The 22,610-nt window shown below is 36.5% G+C and overlaps 1 protein-coding gene across 1 annotated transcript in view; it reads right to left on the reverse strand.

Moving 5' to 3' along the window:
- MROH9 (maestro heat like repeat family member 9) overlaps window positions 1-20,905 on the reverse strand; it is a 60,141-nt gene extending 39,236 nt beyond the window's left edge. The window contains exons 1-7 of the mRNA XM_014555905.1: window positions 20,839-20,905; window positions 18,933-18,979; window positions 9,999-10,078; window positions 8,008-8,143; window positions 7,368-7,454; window positions 5,275-5,379; window positions 219-351 (exon numbers count right to left, since the gene is read on the reverse strand). Coding sequence (XP_014411391.1) covers window positions 219-351; window positions 5,275-5,379; window positions 7,368-7,454; window positions 8,008-8,143; window positions 9,999-10,078; window positions 18,933-18,979; window positions 20,839-20,905 — 655 coding nt within the window. The remainder of the gene's footprint in view (window positions 1-218; window positions 352-5,274; window positions 5,380-7,367; window positions 7,455-8,007; window positions 8,144-9,998; window positions 10,079-18,932; window positions 18,980-20,838) is intronic.
- Window positions 20,906-22,610: the final 1,705 nt, after the last annotated feature.

Genomic DNA, 22,610 nt, shown 5'->3' on the forward strand with positions numbered 1-22,610 from the left:
CCACCAGAAACACCCAACACTAATTTAAGTATAGTACCTTATAGATATTGAAGAACCAACTATAATATTTTTTGTAATTCTAAAAAAAGATTTTAAAATACATTTTAAAAAGTGGAGCTATAAATCTTGGGACAGATTTTAGAAATCCAGACATAAAGCCTCCTTGGGACCCACAAGTAGAATAATTAAGAACAGATTCTTAGTAATCTTCTTACCACTCTGACACTTTGCAATGCAGAGGAGGTGATACATTCCCAAGGATGCTTGTTGTGTGATTGAGGGATCAGTGTGAGAACACAAAAGAGACAGTTCTGCTGCCAGGATACCCAAACATGGAGCATCAACACTTGTCTAATGAAAAAACAAAGGAGAAAAATGTGTTTCCAATGCATCATCAACATTAAATGTCTGTATCTGATTCATATATATATATGTATATCAGACTAGTATTAGAGTTGAGCTTCAGAGTTCACAAAATCTGTATTCAAATCCTGGCTCTGTTACTGAGCCTCAGTTTTCTCACTTATGAAATGCAGGTAACAGATGTTACCCCATAAAAATTATTGTATGGATTAAGAGGGTAAGATTTATGACAAAAAAGAAAGTTCCTAGCAAAGTTCTTGGAAATGATAGTGACTCAACTAATAGTTTCTGTTCCATAAATTAGGTAGCCATTTATATGTAGCAAATTCCTAGGATACTGGGATGTGGGATGGGTATTCAAAAACATTCATGCTTCCTTCTCCATGTATGAAACACTTCAGATGACTCAGTAAGTCACTGGAGAAATGTGACTTTTTTCCTAGAATTGCTCTGATTCTTTCCAAGGAAATGTGTGTATGTTTTTTTTTTTTTAAGAAAAAAAAAAAAAAACTCAGAACATGTACTTCTGATGTAAAAGTTACTACCCGAACATTTATGTATTCTCCCCCCGCCCCCACAACTTCCTTGACACATAGGCTTCTCAGATATTTAGGTTTTCATCTTGACTGATTTTTTTGGTCAGATCAAATGCAAACAGAGAGAGGAGGAGGCACATGAAAGAAGACAGGAGAGATGGAATTGACATTTTGCTTTTGTGACGGTATGAGTACCATTACTTTTTTTTTTCTAACAAAAAGGACTCTGCCCACATGTAGGTTTGCTTAACTCGTGGGTCTGCAGAATCTTCTTGTCTATAAGACAAATGATTATTTTTCCTAGATAGATGCTTTGATGATTGGTGGTAAAATTAGTCTGAGTCAACCTTCCAGGGAGATCCCAAGACCTGTTTCTCCTTCTTTCTGTTTCTCTCATGCACCCTTATCCCTGCCTCTCATTGCTTGACCCACTCACATCTCTCTGTCTGTCTCAGTCTTACACACACACACGGAGTCATTCATGAAGAAGAATATGAGGTGACCAGGGTCATGGGCCAAGGGTATAACTGTATTAGGGTGCTAGGAGTGATGGTCTTAGTAGAAGAAGGGAAGATAATCTCTTGCTTCTGTGGATGATACTTTGTTGTAAGGCTACCTGGGGCTCTCCCTATTTTAGGAGTCCTATGACTCAGGATAGTCTAGAAGCAGACAGTAGGGGTTACTGTTTACTCTAGGCCCTAGGGAGAAGTGTTTTACTTTCCATTAGGTATTCTCTTCTTTGGGTTTGCATTCCAAGTTTCTTTTTCCATTGAATGGCAAGCTTTTAAGAACCACTATTTCATTATAGGTTTAAGGAAAAAAGGCAAAGTGTTCTGTTTCTTTGTTCGGCATGATGGAGGAGTATGAGTATGCATCTGGTATTTTTGCCACAAGCTTCTCTGCCATAAACATCTTTGCTAGAAACATTTTTGCTGCAGATATTATTTTTACCACACGACTAATTGGCTGTAAGGCAATTTTGCCAAGAAAACATAAAATAACCAGTTGACAGTTTGGTTTGACATTTTGGTTTCAACTGGTTGAAATGCGTTAGCATTTCTTCCAGTCAGCAATTTATTGATGGCCTATTGAGCTGACCGATACAATGATTTGCTCCAAGAGTTGGTTTCTTATTTTGAAACATGCTACATTGGAGGAGAAAGAGGCTGAGGGCCTAGGAGGTGTAGAGCTGAACCTACATTTCCCATAGAACTTTGGAACATCTGTCAACACACATGTGACAAGATGCCAAGAACAAAAAACAGTGCAGAGATTTTTACAGTGCAACACAAAGCTCAGTTACAAATATGCATGTCTGGTTTTCAGAAACTGAAACCTCTCTTAATGAAGGAAGACATTTTAGCAAAAAGGAAAAAGTGCCATGCTGAATGAGGAGACGAATCAACAAGCTAAATACTTGTAATACTATGAATGAAAGACTTCAAAGACAAGTGCTTAGGTACAACCCACAAGATAAAATTAGTTATTTGTCAGGATTGCCACGAATCTACTTAAATAAATGTTCAATGTACTTAAATATTGTGTATTTTGTAATAAAGTATTTAAAATTTTATTACTAATTTTTCATGTTGTATTATATCCTTTTTAATGTTCCTGTTTTATTTTTTGTTATTTTATCTTTTAAGAAAAATTGCCATAAGTCCAATTAGTTATTTGGCAAAGATGTCTATGGCAAAGATGCTTACAGCATAAGTACCTAGAACCAGGGGAGTACCTCTCACAGCTTAGCTCAGTGAAGCTGGGGATCATTTACAGGGATTGACTCTAAAGTCTTATGTGTTATAGTTTTTGCCTTGAGCATCCTTTCTGGTTATCCCTTCTAATGAACTGGTGGATGTGTAACTCTTAGCAGGTGTCTTTATAAAGGAGACTACTAGTGATGCAAATTGGTCTGTCTAGATGTGTGCCTTTAGCAGAGTGGTGTGGCCATGTCTAGACTGCTTAGTGTGTTTGAGGAGAAAGGGAGACATGACCTCTGAGAGGCTAAGAGAGGAGTAAGGCTGTGTGAACTGTGGGGCACACTGATTATGCTCTCTGCACAGTCCCTTCAGAAGTGTGCCGACTGCAGTCACATCGCCTCAGACACAAGGCTTTGGGAACTTTTAATACAACATAGCCCTGCTTTTATAGAAAATCTGTCTAAAGTGCTGAAAGAAGGAAAGCTCAGCTTTTTATTTATTAATAATACTTTTGATTGTTTTATATACTTGTCCCCCGCCTCCATTAATTTCACTGACCTAATTATCTTTAGAAGCCATTATTTTAAAGAGAAAGTTAACGTAGTAAAGTTTTATGCTTCTGTGACTGTGATAAGCTGGCTGAAGCCAGCTCTTAGTTCCCACCTTCTGGGAAATGCTGGTGTGCTTCCACCTGGTGGCAGTTTGCAAACATTGCAGAGCAGGTTATCTTGGCTTCCCAAACAAGTCTCAGTTATAGATTGAGTTAGTCTGGAAAATTTACGAGAGCCTTCTGCTGCACAGGTGAATTTACGTAGTTATTCTTTCATGGTTGAGGGGTGAGTTTTGTGCAGGGGAAAGTTAACTTTGCAACCGTAATTGAAAGACAGAAGAATTGATAAAAGTAGATGAAACCCCCAAATGTCTTACCTGCAACCTGAGTGGAACACACTAGAATATATATATATATATATATATATATAGTATATAAATATATGGTAGGTTTATAAATAAAAAGTATGTATATGCACACATATATTTAGAAATGCAGAGAGAAGCATGTGAATAGTTACCATCAAATACTTGCTGAGTGCATGAAACATGTTAGGAACTTTGCAGAACACAGACTGGAGGGGTGAACTACAGTTACCCTCAAGCCTTACTTGCAGAATTGTCTATGCCAATTTGGACATCCCAACTCATCTTAGAAATTGAGGGAAGCTGCCTTCCCAGTCCAAAGAATCAGAAGATTTAAACAAGCTGCTCAGTCTCTCTTTTGGACACTGAAATAGGGAATCAGCATGATCAAAGGATGCCATGGACTGTATTTCCCTATGTCAGTAATGTTCCAAGGCTGATTTTAGATAAAACAATAAAAATTTAGCTTTGTTGTAAGGCTGATCTAGGCTTTTTGTTTCAATATGTATAGACACTGTGCATGTAGTAGAAAATGGATAAATGAAGACAGCGTCACAAATGCCTATTTCTGACCCTCTTTATTTTGAGCCCCTGAACTGATTTAAGCAATCAGATATGCAGTTAATAGAGGATAAGTTGTGAAACAGAGACTGAAAACACATTATCCATAAGAGGGAGAAATTGTTCAGAGATAGCATGAGGATCAGAAGGCAGGCAATAGTGTCATTTGAAACATAGAAAACCTCAGTAAATATTGGCATTATGAGGTACCTATTTATTCTGCATCTGAAAAGCAACAATTAAAAAGTCTAATTGCAAAACAATTAAAAAGTCTGTGAAGGATGTGGGCACTCTAATATTCATAGGATTGCAAGCTGGAGGGCAGCCGTGCACTGCTGAACTTTAACTTAATCATACTTTATGATCTATTATCTTTCTAAGTATTTCTAAGTACATATTCACAAACTTGCAGAGAGATGACCATTTCTGTGTTGTTTGAGGTAGAAAAAGCCAAAATATACTTTAATGTTCATCAACTGAAAAACAGTTGAGTAGATCATAATACATCAAAACTATGGGATATAAGGTGTAGTTAAAAGAATGAAGTAAATCTATGAAAACATCTGTAGGACTTATTGTTCAGTGAAAAAAGCAAATTGCAAAACCATATGTAAACATGATACAAATTTAGTAAAGAAAAACTGAGTAACAAAGCTATATATCTCCACATGTGCGTGTGTATTTGGATATGTATACAGACTGCTGTTTGACAGGACACACATCACACAGACGTGGCTAAGCAGGAGATTGGGGTGGAGAGGATAGTAAAGAAGGACTTCTGTTATATCTTTAGCTTATTTTACAATAAAAGTACTCAAAAATTACCTGTACAAATTTAAAGTAAGTAACGGTTTAAAATGTTTTAGGAAAAAGAAATAAGAGGGAAAGTAAGGATGGAAGAATTTATAAGTTTACAGATAACACTGGTCCACAGAAGAGAATCCAGTGAGTCAGCAAAAACCTAGTATTGACACACTCATACTGCTTGTGTAAAGCATGAGGCATCTTAATTAATTGTTTGAGAAACTGTGCTCTAATTAACATAAAGTCATGTAGGATATTGAGTCTTTTCCCAGTACCCCAACCTACTAGCATGACAATACCAAACAGGCAATCTAACACTCTCAAGACTCAAGACTTGGAAAGCAGCACTGAATGCAGTCTTCAGAAGCCCCTGGCGTGATTACTCTATGACTTACATATCCTTTGACTTTCCTGGATGCAAAGCTTAGGACTCTGCTGATGATCACCATGGCTCTTTCCTGCAGGTATGAACTGTCTTCATTCATCCACACAGCCATTTCCTGTTAAAAACACAATAATCATCCAAGAACCATGGTGTTTCCATTTCCACAGGTCCCTTTCTGGTGTTCATCATCATTAATCAAGGTCCCCCATGGTCTCCCAAGGGTTTCACACCTAACCTATATTTACTTCAAAAATATGACAATAAGCTAGTATATTACCGTCTAGTATAGTACATTATCTACCATAATAACTATACCTGGCTTTTATTTTATTTAATTCTACCCAACATTTACTAATCCAGTATTTACTAATATCCACTATGACAGTCACTTTTCCAGGCATTGTGAAAAGTTTAACATGAGGCTATGATGGGATTTGGAATTATCATCAGCTGCTTTTCCTTATCTTTTTCTTTCAAAGTATATATCTCCTCTTTTTTTTTTTTAATCGTAGGATCTGATTTGCAGTTTTAAAAAAGAATCAAAATGTTGTCTGATCCTGAAATGTCATCTTATCCCAGAATTTCCTCTGCGAACTCACCATCCAGATATTTTCTGGCTCATGGTTTAGAGTACATTCCTGGAGGCAGCTTGGTGAGAAAATTCTTGCTAATTTTGATTCATTGCTAGATTTGGTCTGTTGTGCCGTAACTTCTTCCTACTCTAAATCCTGAGCTGCAGGGACATATTTATAATCTTGTAAAGGGAAGAAGACTGCGTATGTCTCACATCTTAGCCACCGTTGACAGACTTAACACAGACTGTTGGAAGCCTTAGTGTTTGTGCCAATGGTTGGCACATCTCTTCCCTTTCACTTGATCCCCTTGTGTAAAACTGTTCTGAAGTTTATTTCCTAGGGCAGAAGACGTTATAAATCTCAGAGGGGTCAGCCTCTGCCTTTTCCAGCAGTGTAGTTCAGCTCTTTTTTGAGAATCAGGGGAGTTTCTAGACATGGTAGATGCAAGAACAAGGTGGTTAAGTAACGGACTCCCAAGTTAGAGCAGCCCCTCCACTCATTATAGCTGTGCACACATTACTGCTCCTCTCTCTGCTTCCATTTCCTTATCTGAAAAATGGGAGAAATAATTTTAACTTCCATATAGGGTTACTTTAAGGATTCAGGTAAATAGCCCACTTAGTAACTATTCAGCTTAGTGCCTGACGTAGGGTGAATGCTCAGTACGCAGCCTAGGGTGGCTGAAAGAGCACACGCGGGGACAGGGTTATGCTTGCGGGGCAACGATAACTGCTTTAAAAGGTTGCGAAGTTAACATTGTTTTAAATGCACAGAGAACATTAGGCACAAATTAGCTCTGTATATTTTATTATCCCTCACATTTCTTCTTATCTTCACAGATAACAATTCTGCTTCTTTTCTTGAATGTATTTTATGATTTCAAAAACCCATAGATGCTTGTGATAGAGTAAGTCAGTCTAGTTCCTCAGTATTTTCAGATGGCCGCCTCCTGGTGCCATCGTGTTAACAGTGCAAAATTGAAGAGCATGGTATGTCCAGATCAGCCTGTGTCTCTGGCTGGGACGTTAAAAACACAGTGAAGTCTTGGATGTGAAAAATGGGGTTATGGATAGTTGTTAGACCTTCCTCTGATAGCATGGTATCCATGAAGACAGGATGTTCACAGGATTCCCTAGCCCCTGGGTTGTTAGGGAAGCCCATGCATACAGACCCTATCAAAGTGTGGTTCACGGTTCTTGAACCCGAAGGTTGTTTAGGCCGTTCATCCTATGCTCTGTTACCCCATGTAGTGTTCACTCTTACATTGCCCCGTAACGCTTGCCTTCCTAAGTGTCTGTTGATGCCATTCTCCCAAAATTGAATTCTTAAGATTGTGTCTCTGTAATTCAAATAAAGGGAAGTGATTTCATTTGGGGGATATTGACACGTTCTGAAAGGTAAAGAAAATCTTTTTAGTCGCCAAATCCCTTGAAGGAGATCTAAGTATGGCAAATGGTAAATAATGAGTAAAATATAGTACCCTCTTTAGATTTATGACAGGAAAATGAAGCCACTTATTTCCCTTTACCTTTAAGATTTGCAGTTTGTAGAAGTCTTTAGACACTAAGATCAGAAGAGTGTCCTCATACACGTTGAAAATACTTCGGTATAAAGTCTGAAAAACAAGAATGTTACACAACCAGCCAGCCAGCCAGCCAGCCAGCCTTAGACAAAATTTTACCAATGCCTATAGTTTTGCATCCTGGGGACCTGTGTTCTCTCCATAAACTGAAGGTGAGAAAGGCGGGAGGTAGCTGTGGAGATGAGATCTCACCCAACGCTACATGCTTCTACACCTTGTAGGCAAGTGAACTGAGTAGCTGTGCTGAGAAATAGAAGCATTAGATGTTGCTAATCTTACTGTAGGACTCTTCCTACCTCCACCTTTCCTGGCTCCTCTTTCCTTCTTTGCAGCATTTGCCAGTGAACTTGCTGTTCTTGCTGAACAAATTAACCGAAATCTCTTCACCCATTTGTTCCCATAAACCGTGTACAATCGATTAAATCTCATGGGTTGTAGAATTCACAAGGACCCCAGGGGTATGGATTAGTGCTGGAATATGCTATTTATCTATTGTATCTGAAAAGGGTGAAGGTGAGAACAACAAGGATTACAAGTTTTAGGCAGACATTCTGGGGGATTGCTGTGATGCGTAGTGATGTCTCACCTCCAGGTCCTCTTGCTTATCTTCACTCTTCCCTATTTCTTTCACTTTGTCAAGACTTGGTATAGAAAATACCATTTTAAAGGATGACTCTGTTATCTTCAGTTGAGTTTCAAATTGCAATGAGGGATCCACGAAGCTGACAAGAAAAAAGCTTAATTATTAAACTGAGGAAAGAACAAATATAACCTCACTTTAGTGGCTTTTTCTTTCTTTTTCTTAGTTTCAGAGAGAGTGTACTAGAAAATGAGGCCCAACTTTTGGCTTTATATAACACGTGGGCTTTAAATGTTATTGTAAAAATGACAGTGGTGCTTGTCTGTTTTGGGGGAAAAATTATTTGTAACCAGTTATTTAGAATTCAGAATATATTTCTCCAAAGACATAATAACGTAGAGTGGTTACCTTCTCAGCCAAGCGCATAAAGCTATGCTGAGATTTAGATAGTTGAAATACATTTCTGCCACATTTTATGGAATCCATGATACTATGTTTCTCACATTTAGTATTTCTGATATTGAGACATATCTTCCAGTAGATGGCAAAAGAAGCCTTCCCATCAACAGCTAGGAAGACAATCTGAGACACAGCTATTGTTCCTTCAGTAGGTGTGATCTGGATAACAGCCCCTCCTGATTTCTTTTGAGATGAAAATAATAATATTTTTTAAAAGATGGTAATATAGTTGGTAAGGTAAGAAATCTTGTGCTGAACTCAGAGTCTTTTTCCTCTACTGGACAAGAAGATCTGAATATCTGATATCCACTGTTTGGAATGGAATCTCTTAGAATATATTAGATATTTAAAATTTTGGGAAGATTGATTTGACTTAATCATGTGATCTAATGGATTATTAGACTCTGAACAGATACCTATCAAAAGCTTCCAGGAATAAATAAAAAAAATAGTGATTTAAAATGTGCTTTGAAATCATATTGCCTGTTCTTAAAATGCTAAAATGGTCCAGGTCATGAACAGGGATTAGGAAAGTAGCATGACACTCGGATGCTGTGCCTAGGTAGACCAAAAAAAAATTAAATTAAAATTCAAAGCAAGCCTTTCCATGAACCCTGTAAAATAATACGCTTAATTTTATTTATATGTATCTATGTATATATGTATGTATATCTTCTAGGTGACTAGGCTTTGAAGAAACATTTATTTCAAGTTGACACTATTTATCAAAAGCTCTAAGAAGGTTCAGCCCATCTGCATTACTTTAGGTTCAGGGGAAACAGATGCCAAAACAGAATTAGATGCACAAGAGATTTCCAAGAGAAGCAGAGAGAGAGAAAGAAGGAGGATTAGGCTAAGATGAGTCTTGGACTGCAGCAAGTTCCAAGGAGGGTTCAGTCTGGCTGTTGGGGACTCCTCAGGCTGAAGTCACCCACTGGAGTTATTTGTCCTACCACACTGGGTCGTTAGTGGGAGCAACCTGTGGGAGGTGAGGCCTCAGAGACTGAGCTGGTGGATCTATAAGCAATGGCTGGAGCTGTTGACCAATGAGGATCTCCCAGAGCAGGCAGGGCATTGGCATTTTCATGGTTGCTTTTCAACTAAATCAATAACTTTACTCTCAGAAGGGTATTTTGAATAAGTATTTCAGAGAAGATACAGTCTTTTATTTACAAAGATAATTATCTAAGGTTGGTAAAATATAATTTAGAAAATTTCAAAATTTCGGAATACTATGCTGCCATTAAAATGGAAATGTAAATTTACAGAAAAATTAAAAATTAACAAAGCAAAAATTAAAAGAGGTATAGAAAATTGAATGTGTAACCTGCTTATGATTTTGCAATAATTAGAGTATCTGCCTATCCATGCAATGTAGAAAGATTAAAAAAGAACATGAGAAAGAAAGAACTAATAGTTGCTGAAATAGGATGGTGGAATTTGGAATAATTTTTTATTTTGGACATTTGTGATATGTATCTATTACATTTTAAAGGTACTCAATAAGTGAAATAAGAGTGTATTAAAACTTATTATACCTGGAATTCATGGCCAGGATCATGGCTTGATTACTTAATAGGCCTGAATATGCATCCCATAGGCTGGTAGCTGTTTGAGCCTGTATTACCGGAAGAAAGAAGAGAATCAATGGTGACAGACCTTTGAAGCTTATAACATCGTGTGTAATTCTGTCTTTTACAGGACTTGGAACATGAAGTCAAGGGTTCCCAGAAGTGTTGAGACCAGACAAACTGTAATTTAAACCCACACACAGTGCTAAATGCTAGCCATTTATAGCTAACCACTGTGCTTATGTAATTAGCATTTCCAGACAAAATTTTGTTAGGAATGCTCTTCTGTACACCACTCTATTAAGTGCAGTCTGCTCGGTGTGGAGCCTGCCTAGAAAGATACCAGCAAGGTGATTTAAGTTAGGCCTTACTGAAGAATGTCCAAATACACAGTACTATAGAGTGAGAACCATGTACAGGTCAATGTATAGCTGTCTAGTATAACTATTTAGACTTATAAATGATAATCAGTGGGGTTCTATTAAGAATTTCCAGTTCTTTATTCAAGAAACTGGAGAACTGGAGAAGACCTAAACGAATCGTGTATTTTTTCTTCTGTGCATCCCACTCTGGTTCATGCAAGCCTCTGTTGCAGTGTCACTTTCCTATATCAGGGCCATTGTGCTGTTTATAGAAATTCTCAATTTCTATTTCCAAAGTAGTTCAAAGTTCTCTTTTAGGTACTGCTGTATAATAGTGATTTTTTTAAAGAGGATTTATTCCCTCTACTGCATAGGTAAATGCCTGCCCCTGATTACCTATCACCCTAAAAACAAAAAGCAAACAAAAAAAACCTTCTCTGTTTGCTCAGTGCTGCTCCTCTGACTCTAGCATTGAGTGCCCCGTGGGGTCTATGTTCTGCCTCTATGTGCTGTGAGAGCTATCCTGATGGATGGAGCTGTATGCTTTCTGTTAAGTTCGTGTTATGGACTGTATGTTTGTGTTCCCTCAAAATTTCTCTGTTGAAATGCTGATCCCCAGTGTGATGGTATTAGGAAGTGGGGCCACTGGGAAGTGACGAGGTTTAGATGAGGGCATGAGGATGAAACCCCCATAATGGGATTAGAGCCTATTTATAAGAACAGACATGAGAGAGCATGCTTCTAGCTTCTCTGTCACGTGAGGATGCAAGGAGAAGATGGCTGTCTGAAAACCAGGAGGAGGAATCTCACCAGACACTGAATCTGCTATGCTTTGATCTTGGACTTCCTAGCCTCCAGAACTGTGAGAAATGAATTTCTGTTTAAGCCTCCTGTTCTGTGGTGCCATGTTAAACCAACCTAAATTGACTGAGACAGTCAGAGAAGCTTCCTGATTGGGGATCTGAACTAAAAAATGGCCTCTCCCCACAAGGCATAAGCACCCTGCCATGACCTTCCTGGGAATCAGCATTCTCGCACCCCTTCTCTGGGCTGTGCTCAGACTGAGTGGTGCAGAAGGCTTATTAAATATTTATATTCACATCTATCATTGATTCCTGACAACACCAAACATGATTTTACTTAACCTTGAGAGAACAACTCTTTGCCATGTTACTTATTAACACACTGAACATAATTATTACTGAGAGGGTATGAAACCTACTATATGGCTGAAAACTTTCACTCTAACATGGAACTACAATGGTGATTCATCTATTTTGAAAAGATACGTATTTTTTTTTATCCTTGTCACCACTTTCATTCAGTTTGGGCAGAAATCCACTAATCCCTGTTTCTCTGGGCAGTGACTAAACATTGTCTCTATATAAAAAATGTCCTTCTGGCACTATTGCCTCGATGCGAACTTTTCTCATAGAACATGTTTCAACTGGACTTGAGTCCTTGGAAATCAGTTTGTAACACTTAGGCTCTAAATCACTGGTTCTCAACACTGGCAGTACATTAGAGGGGCTGAAAAATGTTGATGTTGATTCCTGGGCCACACCTCCAGAGATCTGGATTGAATAGGTTTATATTCTAGACGAGATGTCAACACTAACCGGAGAAGGAGAAGGAGAAGGGGAAGGGGAAGGGGAAGGGGAAGGGGAAGGGGAAGGAGAAGGAGAAGGAGAAAGCCTTTCAGGAGATTCTGCTGTACAGCCAGAATTGAGAAGCCCTTTTAAATTCTGCAGCTTGATTGTACAGTAATACATTGTCATTTAGCTGATCTATGATAACACAGACCTCTGTTTGCCCTCTGTTAGCTAGCATCTCTTTTTCTTGGAGACAAAGTTGTTACCACAGCTCCATCCCCAGCTTATTGTTCTGCCCATGTTACTGCAGCATCACATCTTTTGCTGATTGACTGATGTACAGCAATACCTCTTCTTTGTTATAAGCATGCCTTCTCCTGTGCCACGTGTACTACTAATGCTTATCTAATTCCAAAAGCCGGGGCACAAATGGAAAAGCAGTAAGTATTGTCTAACATGTATAAACTGTTTTTCCAGTGGTGTCAGTCTAGGGGGTTATGGGAATTAGCCGAGAATTTCACCTGCTTTTGCCAGTTAGGCTTTTTGTTATTGTTCAGAATATATAGCATGCTCGCCAGTGTTCCCAGAAACTCTTCAGTGCCCCCTCTGGGAAGAAATGGTTATCATTCTGGCTTTAACTTGTATTATATGGATAAGTTCTCTTTTATATCATTTTCAATTACTCCTTAATCACTATGGATCTTCATTGGAAACCCACAGTAAATGATAAAATCGTCATCATCCTGGAAATCTGTACTTTGTAATATATTTCATAACACTGGGTTCTATGACCAGTGTGGTGGGCCTTAAGCTTCCATATTTATTATTTTGGCTTTTTTATCTAAGTTATCCATCTGCTTTTTATATGTATATTATATCATTGACATTTTTGTTCAATGTCTTGTCATTCTTGGCCAGAAGAATTGGAGTCTTGCCAAGCTGACTAGTTTCTTAAATCTCAGATGTTTCAAATCACATTTATACAATGTATGTTTCTGATGCCACCTTAGCCAGGGGAAAGTAAGATTGCATTTCTGTGGCAAAACCATTTGTTTCCATTTCAGAACCATATGCACTGGGAATAATACCTGCCATTTTACTGGTTCTGGTGTAAAATATTAATATTCATTGAAACTTGATGTTCTCTACCTAGAAAATCATTTTTCTTCCCCTTTTTCATTTTTCTTAGCTGGACTTCTGCCCCTTGTGCTTTCTCTGATTCCTTTTCACCGAGCAGTGCAATTCGCATTTCTGTTGAACTGCATTACTGATGGCCACTAGAGTATACTTTCTTGAGGCAACTCAAAAGTTATAAATAGCATGACTATAAAAGCATTGAACGTCTGCAGACACTGAGATCCAAATATCCCTCACTTCCTTAGTGGGGAAAAATTTCCACTTTCTTTGATTGGGGCCAGCAAAAAGAGAAATTTATTTTTTAATCTTAAGTGTACATAAACATCGTAAACAGTATGTCCAACACTGTGTAGTAGTATCAGCCTAGTACTGGTTACTTAAAGTGTTGTTTTAAGTCCAGGTCTCAGTGTAATCATTCCAACACTTGCTGGTGACTGCCCACTTTGGAGACCTATATTCATACGTATCCATTTCAGTATCTGACAGAATTCTGCCGATGAAACTTACTGGTTTCTTTTCCCTCTCATCTTTTTAATGTAATTGTATAAACCCTCAGAACTAGTAATACATGTTATTATTAGTATGTCAATTCCTATATATAAGAAAACCTAAGCAAAACAGGGATGAAAACCATCATGTTCACATCAACTTCAGCGATTCAACAGGGAGAGGATTACTAGCTACTCTCTTATTTTTTGAAGGCTGCTTATAACTCCTTTCTTTTATATATCCCTGGTTTAGACCAGGATTAGACCCCTGGGTTAGATCATTAAGGATTATTGTAATAACATAAACATTCTTTGCAAGTTTTCTGTGATATTCATTGAGGCAGAAAAATTTTGTTCCAAATAATTAAAAAGGTTTGGCTAGCTGGTGATTGCAGACACTGTTTCCTAATCGCTACATTTTAGAAAGACCTATAGACCATGCACTTATTTTGGAACAATTTCAAGTTAGCTTTCCCCAGTCCATCTAGGACTTTAATTTACAATCTGTTATGCCTCTTACTATCCACTTTGACAATATTAATGTTACCCATGAACACTAATAATTTTAGGTAGATCATGTTACTAAACGGTTTCTCGATTCAGTATTAAAAGGTTTCCCTTTAAACTAATAAATCTCCACTGGATAGAAAAGTCTTTGTTATTATCCTCATCAGTCTGTGTTATCTGGTAGTTGGAAATGGCAACACTGACTTAACAAATCTAGCCTGTGGAAAACCACAGACATTCCAGCAAGTAGTCTAGAGATCCCTGAAGGCAAGATAGAGGGTGTTGGTTCAGTGATTATGTTAATATGTACACACTTAAAAAAAACCTCCCACATTTCTTTTTACTTATTAGACATTTAACAATAGCAGTTAGAATGAACCACAAAACTACATTTTAAAACAGTGCATAATACCTAAGGTATTAATCTTTCCTCAAACAGTCCTCCCCGAGCATTACTGAAATTGTCTTGTCAGTTAACGTTCTCACATGCCAATTCCCTAATACACACACCTCAATCCATCCACAAGGAGAAACACTTTGGTTCTGTCCCAAGTTGAATCTTCTTAACATTTATTAAAATGTTACAATTCAATATCTGTCTAAAAGAAGTCTCAGAAGGAAAGAATGAAGAAAACATAAGGAAGAAAATTGTCCAGTGAATAATGCAAGGTAATTTCTCGGAGATAAATGGCTGGGGTCTTTAGATGAGTAAGTGCCTAATATATTTGAAAAAAAAATACACCTAAACCTGTTATGAAATTTCAGTTTAGCCAAGATAAAGAAAAATTTTAAAGGCTTCCAGAGAGAAAACAGATGACAAAGGCTAGAGAATCAGACCCTGATCATTGATCATTGGTTATACTGGATACCAGAAAAAAATGTAACTTACGCCTCCAATTTTTTTAAGAGAAAATAACTTGCAACCTAGAGAAATGACAGGAACCATAAATGTTGATGGCTGTCTTATAGTGGTATTTTAAAAAACTCATCTACATTGCATCATTAAAAAAATGGGAACATACCACTTTTGTAAAACTAAAAAGGCATTTAAAACTGATCATATATCCACTTCACAAGGAAAACAATCTCTAAGTTCTCAGAGACAGAAACTGCAGGTTACATTCTGCTGCAACAGTGCTATGAGATTACACGTTAAAAGAATGGAACAGTGGATATCTATATGCAGAAAGATGATTTATATTCCTACCTTACACTACACAAAAGTAACTCAAAATAGATGGTAGATCTAAATGTAAGAGCTAAAACTAAAATTTTTAAAAGAAAGCATAGGAGAAAATCTTCATCAATTTTGGTTTAGGCAAAATTTTCTTAGGTACAGCTCCCAAAGCACAATCAACAAAAGGAAAAAAAAAGATAAATTGGACCTGTACTGAAACCTTTTGCTCTTCAACAGATACAATTAAGGAAAAGAAAAGAAACATACTAAGAGAAAATCTTTGCAAATCATATATTCTACGCTCAATAGCCATAAATCTAAAATACCCATAGATAAATGATCAAGAAATATTTAAAGTCTACATGAAGAAAAAACTTTACTGAAGATTCAAGTAAGTGAAAAGAAAAAACATGTTCCTGATGACAAGACAATAACTTAAATAAATTCTCCATAAACAAATCTATAAATTTAGTGCAATTCTAATCAAATGCCAAAAGAAATTCTGAGAGAAATTTCACAAGCATAGTCCAAAGTTCATCTAAAAGTGTAAATGAGTAAAATTAGCCAATGCATTTTTGAAAAAGAGGAATAATTGGATAGATTCACCTAATTAGATATAGAAGATTTTGTGCTATTATCTGAGGTATCTATAATAGTTTAAAGGTATGATAGCTTCTTTATTGCTCTGATTTGCTATGATGACATTGACTACTCCTGCTGAAGCCAAAAGATGCTGCTAAAGACGCTGCTGCCATCTGTCAAAGGCATTGCTGCTGCTGGTAGCGCTTGCTGATAGAGTCCCATGACTGCTGATACCCATTATCAAGAGAACTGGCTTATTTCACTGAGCATAATATCCTCCAGGTCTACCAATGTTGTTGCAAATGGCAAGATTTAGTTCTTTTTATGACTGAGTAATATTCCACTGTATATATGTACTATATATTCCTTATCCATTCACTTGTTGCTTCCATATCTTGGCTATTGTAAATAATGCTGCAGTGAACATGGAGGAGGGGGGCATATACCTTTTTCAATTAGTGTTTTCCTTTTATTTGAATAAATACAAAGGAGTGGAATTTCTGGATCATACTAACATAATATTGTAAGTCAACTATACTTCAATTTGGATAAAAAAAGAGAAAACTAGGGTTGCACAAAAGATGCTCTCACTTTATAGCAAAAGCCACAGGTGACTTCTGTTACTGTCACCATTTCAGCTACTCATTGTTTCTCTCTCTTCTACAGCAGCCCCACCTTTCCAGGACTCAGCATCTGTGTCCTGGGACTGAGCTACAGTGAGGTCACTCTTGCCCTTTTCTACCAGCCTGCTGTCCTTGAATCATGCTTATGCACCTTGTTAATCTCTTCACACAAGATGTGCTCTTCCTTGCAGGCTCCTCCATCCCGACAGTTCTGTCTCATCTGGAGTGGTCCAGACACGGTCTAGCAAGAACTCAATTTAGGACTCAAACTGTGACCTCTACATGAAACAAGTTTGTTCTTTGTCCCATGAACCATTTGACCATCTCCTTTCTTTGTATGTACAACTATTTCCAACCTAAGTATATATTATTCTCTTGAATATAGTTTGGTTTCTGGACTTGATCTTTTCCATAGCCAAGTGAAATATAGACCCTGCTTCTGAAAAACAAATGAAGAACTGAAATTGTAGTGCAGATTTTTTTTTTACATTTTTTTATTGAGTTATAGTCATTTTACAATGTTGTGTCAATGCAGTGCAGTTTTAATCTTGGGACCACATTCTTACATAACAGGCTTAGTAACTAGCTTGCTGATTCCTGCTGCACCTTCAGAAACAAACTGGTGAATCTAATAAACTTGTTTCTGTAATATAAATAGCATACATTAACTCTTTATGCTCTCTAGATTTTCCATTCACTTAATATTTTCAGTAAAACTCTTCATCACTGTGTTGGCAATGATTGTGTTTGGACTATTCTATTTTTTCTAACAGTGTATATATTCCACTAGATCAAAGCATAATATATTTCTCACTGATGGACAAATTTCCACTTTGCAATCCCTACTAGCAACAAAACAAAACAAAACAAAAAGTAATTTTAAATTCACATAATCAGATATCTTGTTCTCTACTAATTTACTTTATTAATTAAGCCTCCCTCTCTTCCTCAGAGAAATAAAGAAGGATTTGGAATGGCTTACAGACAAAGAAAAAAAATTCCAATGATATAAAAGTAAATAAAAGCTAGAAGAAAATAAAGATAAAAATTAACATAAAATTGATGATTTGAAGATGAGGCGCATTCACAGACATATGTAGTAAACAGCGTCTTTACAAGAGCAAGAGATAGGTTTCAAATTTTAGATACAAATGCATAGTTTGATCCAGTGATAAAACTTAGATTATCTATAGAAGCATCTTCTTGAGTAAACTTGTAAAGCATTATACACTAATGATTTAAACATTTTAAAAAGTAATGCACACACATGTACAGTACAGCACAAAAGGATAATAACAGACAAAGTTTACAAGTCTTCCTTCTGTCTGTCCAGAGATAGAATATGCAGAGTGTTAATAACACTATTTTGGCTGAGAAGACTATGAAATAATTGTTTTTCCCTGTGACTCTTCCATTGTACTCTGTCCCTCTCTTCTCTGCTGACCCCCTACCCTAGATCCCCTCCTATACGATTAACTCCCTTATTGACTTCTAAGCCTGATTCCATGAATTTTTCATCTCTTTTGTTTATTAAAACAGCTTCACCATTATTATTAATACCGAACCCTGTTTATTTAAAATCTTCAACCTCATAACTTATTCACAGGTCTTGATCCCAAGGGCAGGCAAGATTCCTGGTTTCAGGGTTGATACATTATAGCCTGGTGCTTAGACCAGTGACTGTGGAACCAGGTTCTATGGCTTTGTATCCTGGCTCTGCCACTTGAAAATTATGGGCCCATGGAAAGGTCACCTCTTGCCTTGGTTTCCTCATCTACCAAGTGGGGATTACCGCAGTACTTATTCTGCGGGGCTGTTGTGAGGATTAAATGAGTTTTTCATTTAAAGAACTCAGAGCATGCCTAACGTGTTATAAATGCTACGTTAAGTGTTGGCTACTTTTACTCTTATTGGAGCAGGAAACAGTGGGGTTTCCTCTCTCACAGCTCCCCTTGTCTCCCCTGTCTTTATTTCTCTGGAGTTGTGTTTGTGAATTGGGAAAAATCTTTTTCTTTTTCTGTCTGCCCATGACATAACTTCTTGTCCTCTTCCTGGTGGTCAGTATTTCTGACCTGGTTTGGTGAAAAGGATTTCCGCAGTGATGATGGAAGCAAGGATAATAGGCTGTTGTAGCAGACCGGTCAGGAGATGGGAGTGGGTGGGAAGAATAGTGGGATTGGTCAGAACTTTCATCCTTTTGAATTAGTGTTGAAGGTCATTTCCAGGGACACACAAGGGTGAGCAAGAGTATGACTCTGCTGGGAAGAAAAAGCTAAAAACACTTTTCAACCAAACTGCCCATTTTTCCTTCTTCCCACACAAATGTATTTTAAACATTAATTATGGCAGGCTCGTAATAGAGACAGCAAATGAGTTTCATTTTTCCCCCAAAAGATTTCAGTTACATTAATGTCCTCATAGAAAGTCACTTACCAGGTGGTGCCATTTGACACTGGACTGCAGAATCTGGAGATTACTTACTAGTCAGAGAGAAGAAGGAGATTAGTTAAAAAGAAATGAACTTAATCTCTTATCACCTTGGTGGAACATATCCCCAAATCTGAAGTGTTGTATGACCTTAATGGCAAAGCCCAACAAAGATAGTACATGTACACACACACACTGAAAACTTCAGACAAATTCATTATAAATATTACTGAACAGCACTTAACTAAAAAATTAGCAAGCAGAATACACAGCCACATTAAAATAATGAACCATAACCATGTGATATTTATTTCGAACATACAAGGATGGTTAGATAAAAAAGAACCCACAATATGATTCTCAACATTAATTGCTAAAAAAAATTACGTGATAATTTTAATTGAGGCAAAAAAATACATATGTAGTCAGCTTCTTAATGTGAAATATAAACACAAAAGCCAGAACCAGAATGTAATAAGGAAATAGCAGTATTTTCATTAAAGAACAAGACAAAGAGGACCATTATTACTACTATCATTTGCCATTTATGGACATTCATCCAGTATTATTAGAAAAAAAAAAAGGAAATAGAAAGAAAGAAGGGTATTAACATTGGAAAGAAAGATTTATTTTTAAATCATTCCATTCATGGGAAGGAATATGAGTTCCTTTTAAATTTCTCTGTGATACCAGAATGATTTAATTTGAATTGGAGTTACCAATTACTGAAATGTTTGGTAAAATTCCCTCATAAAATCTTTAGAACTAGTTATGTTTTTGTTTGTTTGGGGTGGTAGCCCTTTGATAATTATTTTTATTTCTTTAATTTTAATTTTGTTTAAATTTTTTAGGTCTTCTGTAATTCTTCTTAAAAAATAGTGTCTTTATTTTAGAATAATTTTGGATTTACAGGAAAGTTGCATAGATAGTATAGAGCTCTCATACACCCCTCACTAGCTTCCCCTAATGTTATCATCTTACTTAACCTTAACACACTTTTCAAAACTGAAAAATTAATACTGGTACAATTTTAATAACTAAACTATAGACTTTATTTGGATTTTAGCCATTTTACCACTATTTTTTTTTTTTTCTGTTCCAGGATCCAATTCTGGATCCCACATTGCATTTCGTCATCATGCCTTCTTTGTTTCCTCTGTTCTGTGGTTGTTTTGCAATCTTTGCTTCTTCATAAATTTGACTGTTTTGAAAAGGGTACTGGTCAGGTATTTTGTAGAGTGTCTCTCAGTTTGCACTTATCTGATATTTTCCTCATGATTTGATTGGAAATGTAGGTTTTGGGAAAAAATACCACAGAAGTGAAGTGTCCTTCTCATCATGGGAAAGTGTCAGATTTTGAATTTATTCATTAGTCCTGCTGCTTTTCTCTTATCAAGTTCAAGGATGCAGCTTCATTTTTACATATACCTTCTTCTTTCCTTCTGCCTTCCTTGGAATTACTTTGATTTTCTAACTTCTTGTTGTGAATACTTGATTCAATTATTTCAACTCTTTTTGGTTTATAATTCTAAGTATGTAAAGCTATGGCTTTTTCTCATGCATTCTTTCAGCTTTATGCTGTAGCTTCTGATATGTAGTGCTATTGACATTCTGTAATTTCTGCATTAATTTCCTCTTTAACATAAGAATGGTTTAAACTAGAATACCTTATATGACAAGTGGTAGGGGTTTTTTGTTTTGTAAGTTTATTATTGGCTTTTAATATTTTTTGCATTATGATCAGAGAATATTTCTGCTATTTCTATACATTGGAATTTATACAGAAATTTCTAGCTTAACATTTGGTTATCTTCTGTGAGCACCCCTTTTTGTAGGCTTTAGAAAAAAGATACATTCTTTGTTTTCAGGGCTAGATATATGAGTTTCTCCCCCCACCCCCACATAAACATACATGCACGCTTGCCGTTGTCTGAAGCATATCCTGTAGATTTATTTGCTTTGCTGCTCCTTGACGACATGCTGACAGAGGTGAATTAAAGTCTTCTACTACTGATGCTGCAAAAGAGTACTTTGTATTAGTACATAAACTTGTAACTTTTCTATAGCTTTGTTTTGCTTTATCAGTTTTAATGCTGCTATGGTATGTAGATCATACTAATTTTTGAATTGCTGTGTAACAAATTGCCACAAATGTAATGGCTTAAAAAACCACCTGTTTATTATTTGACAGTTTCTGGGAGTCAAGAAGTTCAGGCTCTTCTTAGGGTCTCATGCATCTGGAATCAAGGTGTCAGTATGAACTGCTATCTCACTTGAGGCTCAGGATCTTCTTCCAAGGTCATTTAAGTTGTTGGCTGAATTCAGTTCCTTAAGGCCGTAAGACTGAGGATCCTGTTCTGTTGCTGGCTGGGTCTGAGGGCATCTTTCAGCTTCTAGAAGCTGTCTGTGCTTCCTTACTCTGTGGCCCCTTCACAGGCCTTCTCACACTACCAATATCTGACTTTTGTCTCCAGCATATAGACCCATACTTAAAGGGATTATGCAGTTACACCAGGCTCACTCATAATATTCCTTTTAATAAACTCCAAGACAGCTGTCTCGCAACCTAATTCCATCTGTAAAATCTCTTTTGCTATATTGTGTAACATAATCATAACCCATCATATTTAGAGCTTCCTCCTGTATCCTCTAGTTTTTCAGCTTCAAGAGGAGGGATTTATACAAGGCATGGATGCTAAGAGATAGGAATATTGGGGGAAATCTTAAAATTCTTCTTACCACATAGGTTCTTATAATTATTTTATCCTTTTGATAGATTATAAACTTTCTCATTATGTAGTACATAAAAAAAAACCACACTTATTGCTTTAAAGCTTGATTCAAAACCTAAATTAAGTCAAGGTTATCTGAATTAAGATCCCAACTCCTAATTTGTTTTTATTGTTGTTGTTTACATTTTCTTGGTACACTTTTTTCCCCTTTACAGCCTTTTTGAGATATTCTGTTCTATAAATGTCCTGGTAGGTAGCATATTGCTGGGTTTTATTTGGAACCAGATTCCTTTCTTATTATAGGTAAATTCAATTGATTCTAATTTATTTATAAAACAGATTTTGGTCTTAATTTTGTTCTATATTTTATGTCATGCATTTTTATTGTTGTTGCTACTTTTAAATCCTTTATTATTTGGTAGTTTTTCCTTACTTTCTTTGTGTGTGTGTGAGGTGGTGTGTTTTTGAGTGTTTCTTTAATATGAAAGGTTTATATTCCTGTTGTGATTATGATTAAGATGACTATAACTTTTTATAATATATTTATTTTTCAAAACTTTAGACCAAATCTGTTGATTCCCAGCTGAGCAAAGATGAAATTCATTCATTTCTATTTCTTCCCCTCCCCTCATCCCTCATATGATTTTAGTTGATTAAGTAACTTAGTGAAACATTTATACTTTTTTGTTTGTATTACTTGATGACTTATTAATCCCTAAGTTTTAATAATAAAGAAATCAATGTACTTACATCACTTTCCTCCTTATTTACTAATGTTTGTGTTTTATTAGTGATATAATTTTTGTGATTACAAGGTTTATAATATTTACAGTTAGTTCTGTGACAATAATCCCCACTTTCCTTTATATCTTGGCCCTATATTTAAACAGATACAGTGCACACTGCCATGCCTCTCTGTTCGTCTCCTGCTGAACTGAAGTTCATTTTCTGT

This window comes from Camelus ferus, chromosome 21, assembly GCF_009834535.1.
Source record: "Camelus ferus isolate YT-003-E chromosome 21, BCGSAC_Cfer_1.0, whole genome shotgun sequence".
Classification (NCBI taxonomy): domain Eukaryota; kingdom Metazoa; phylum Chordata; class Mammalia; order Artiodactyla; family Camelidae; genus Camelus; species Camelus ferus.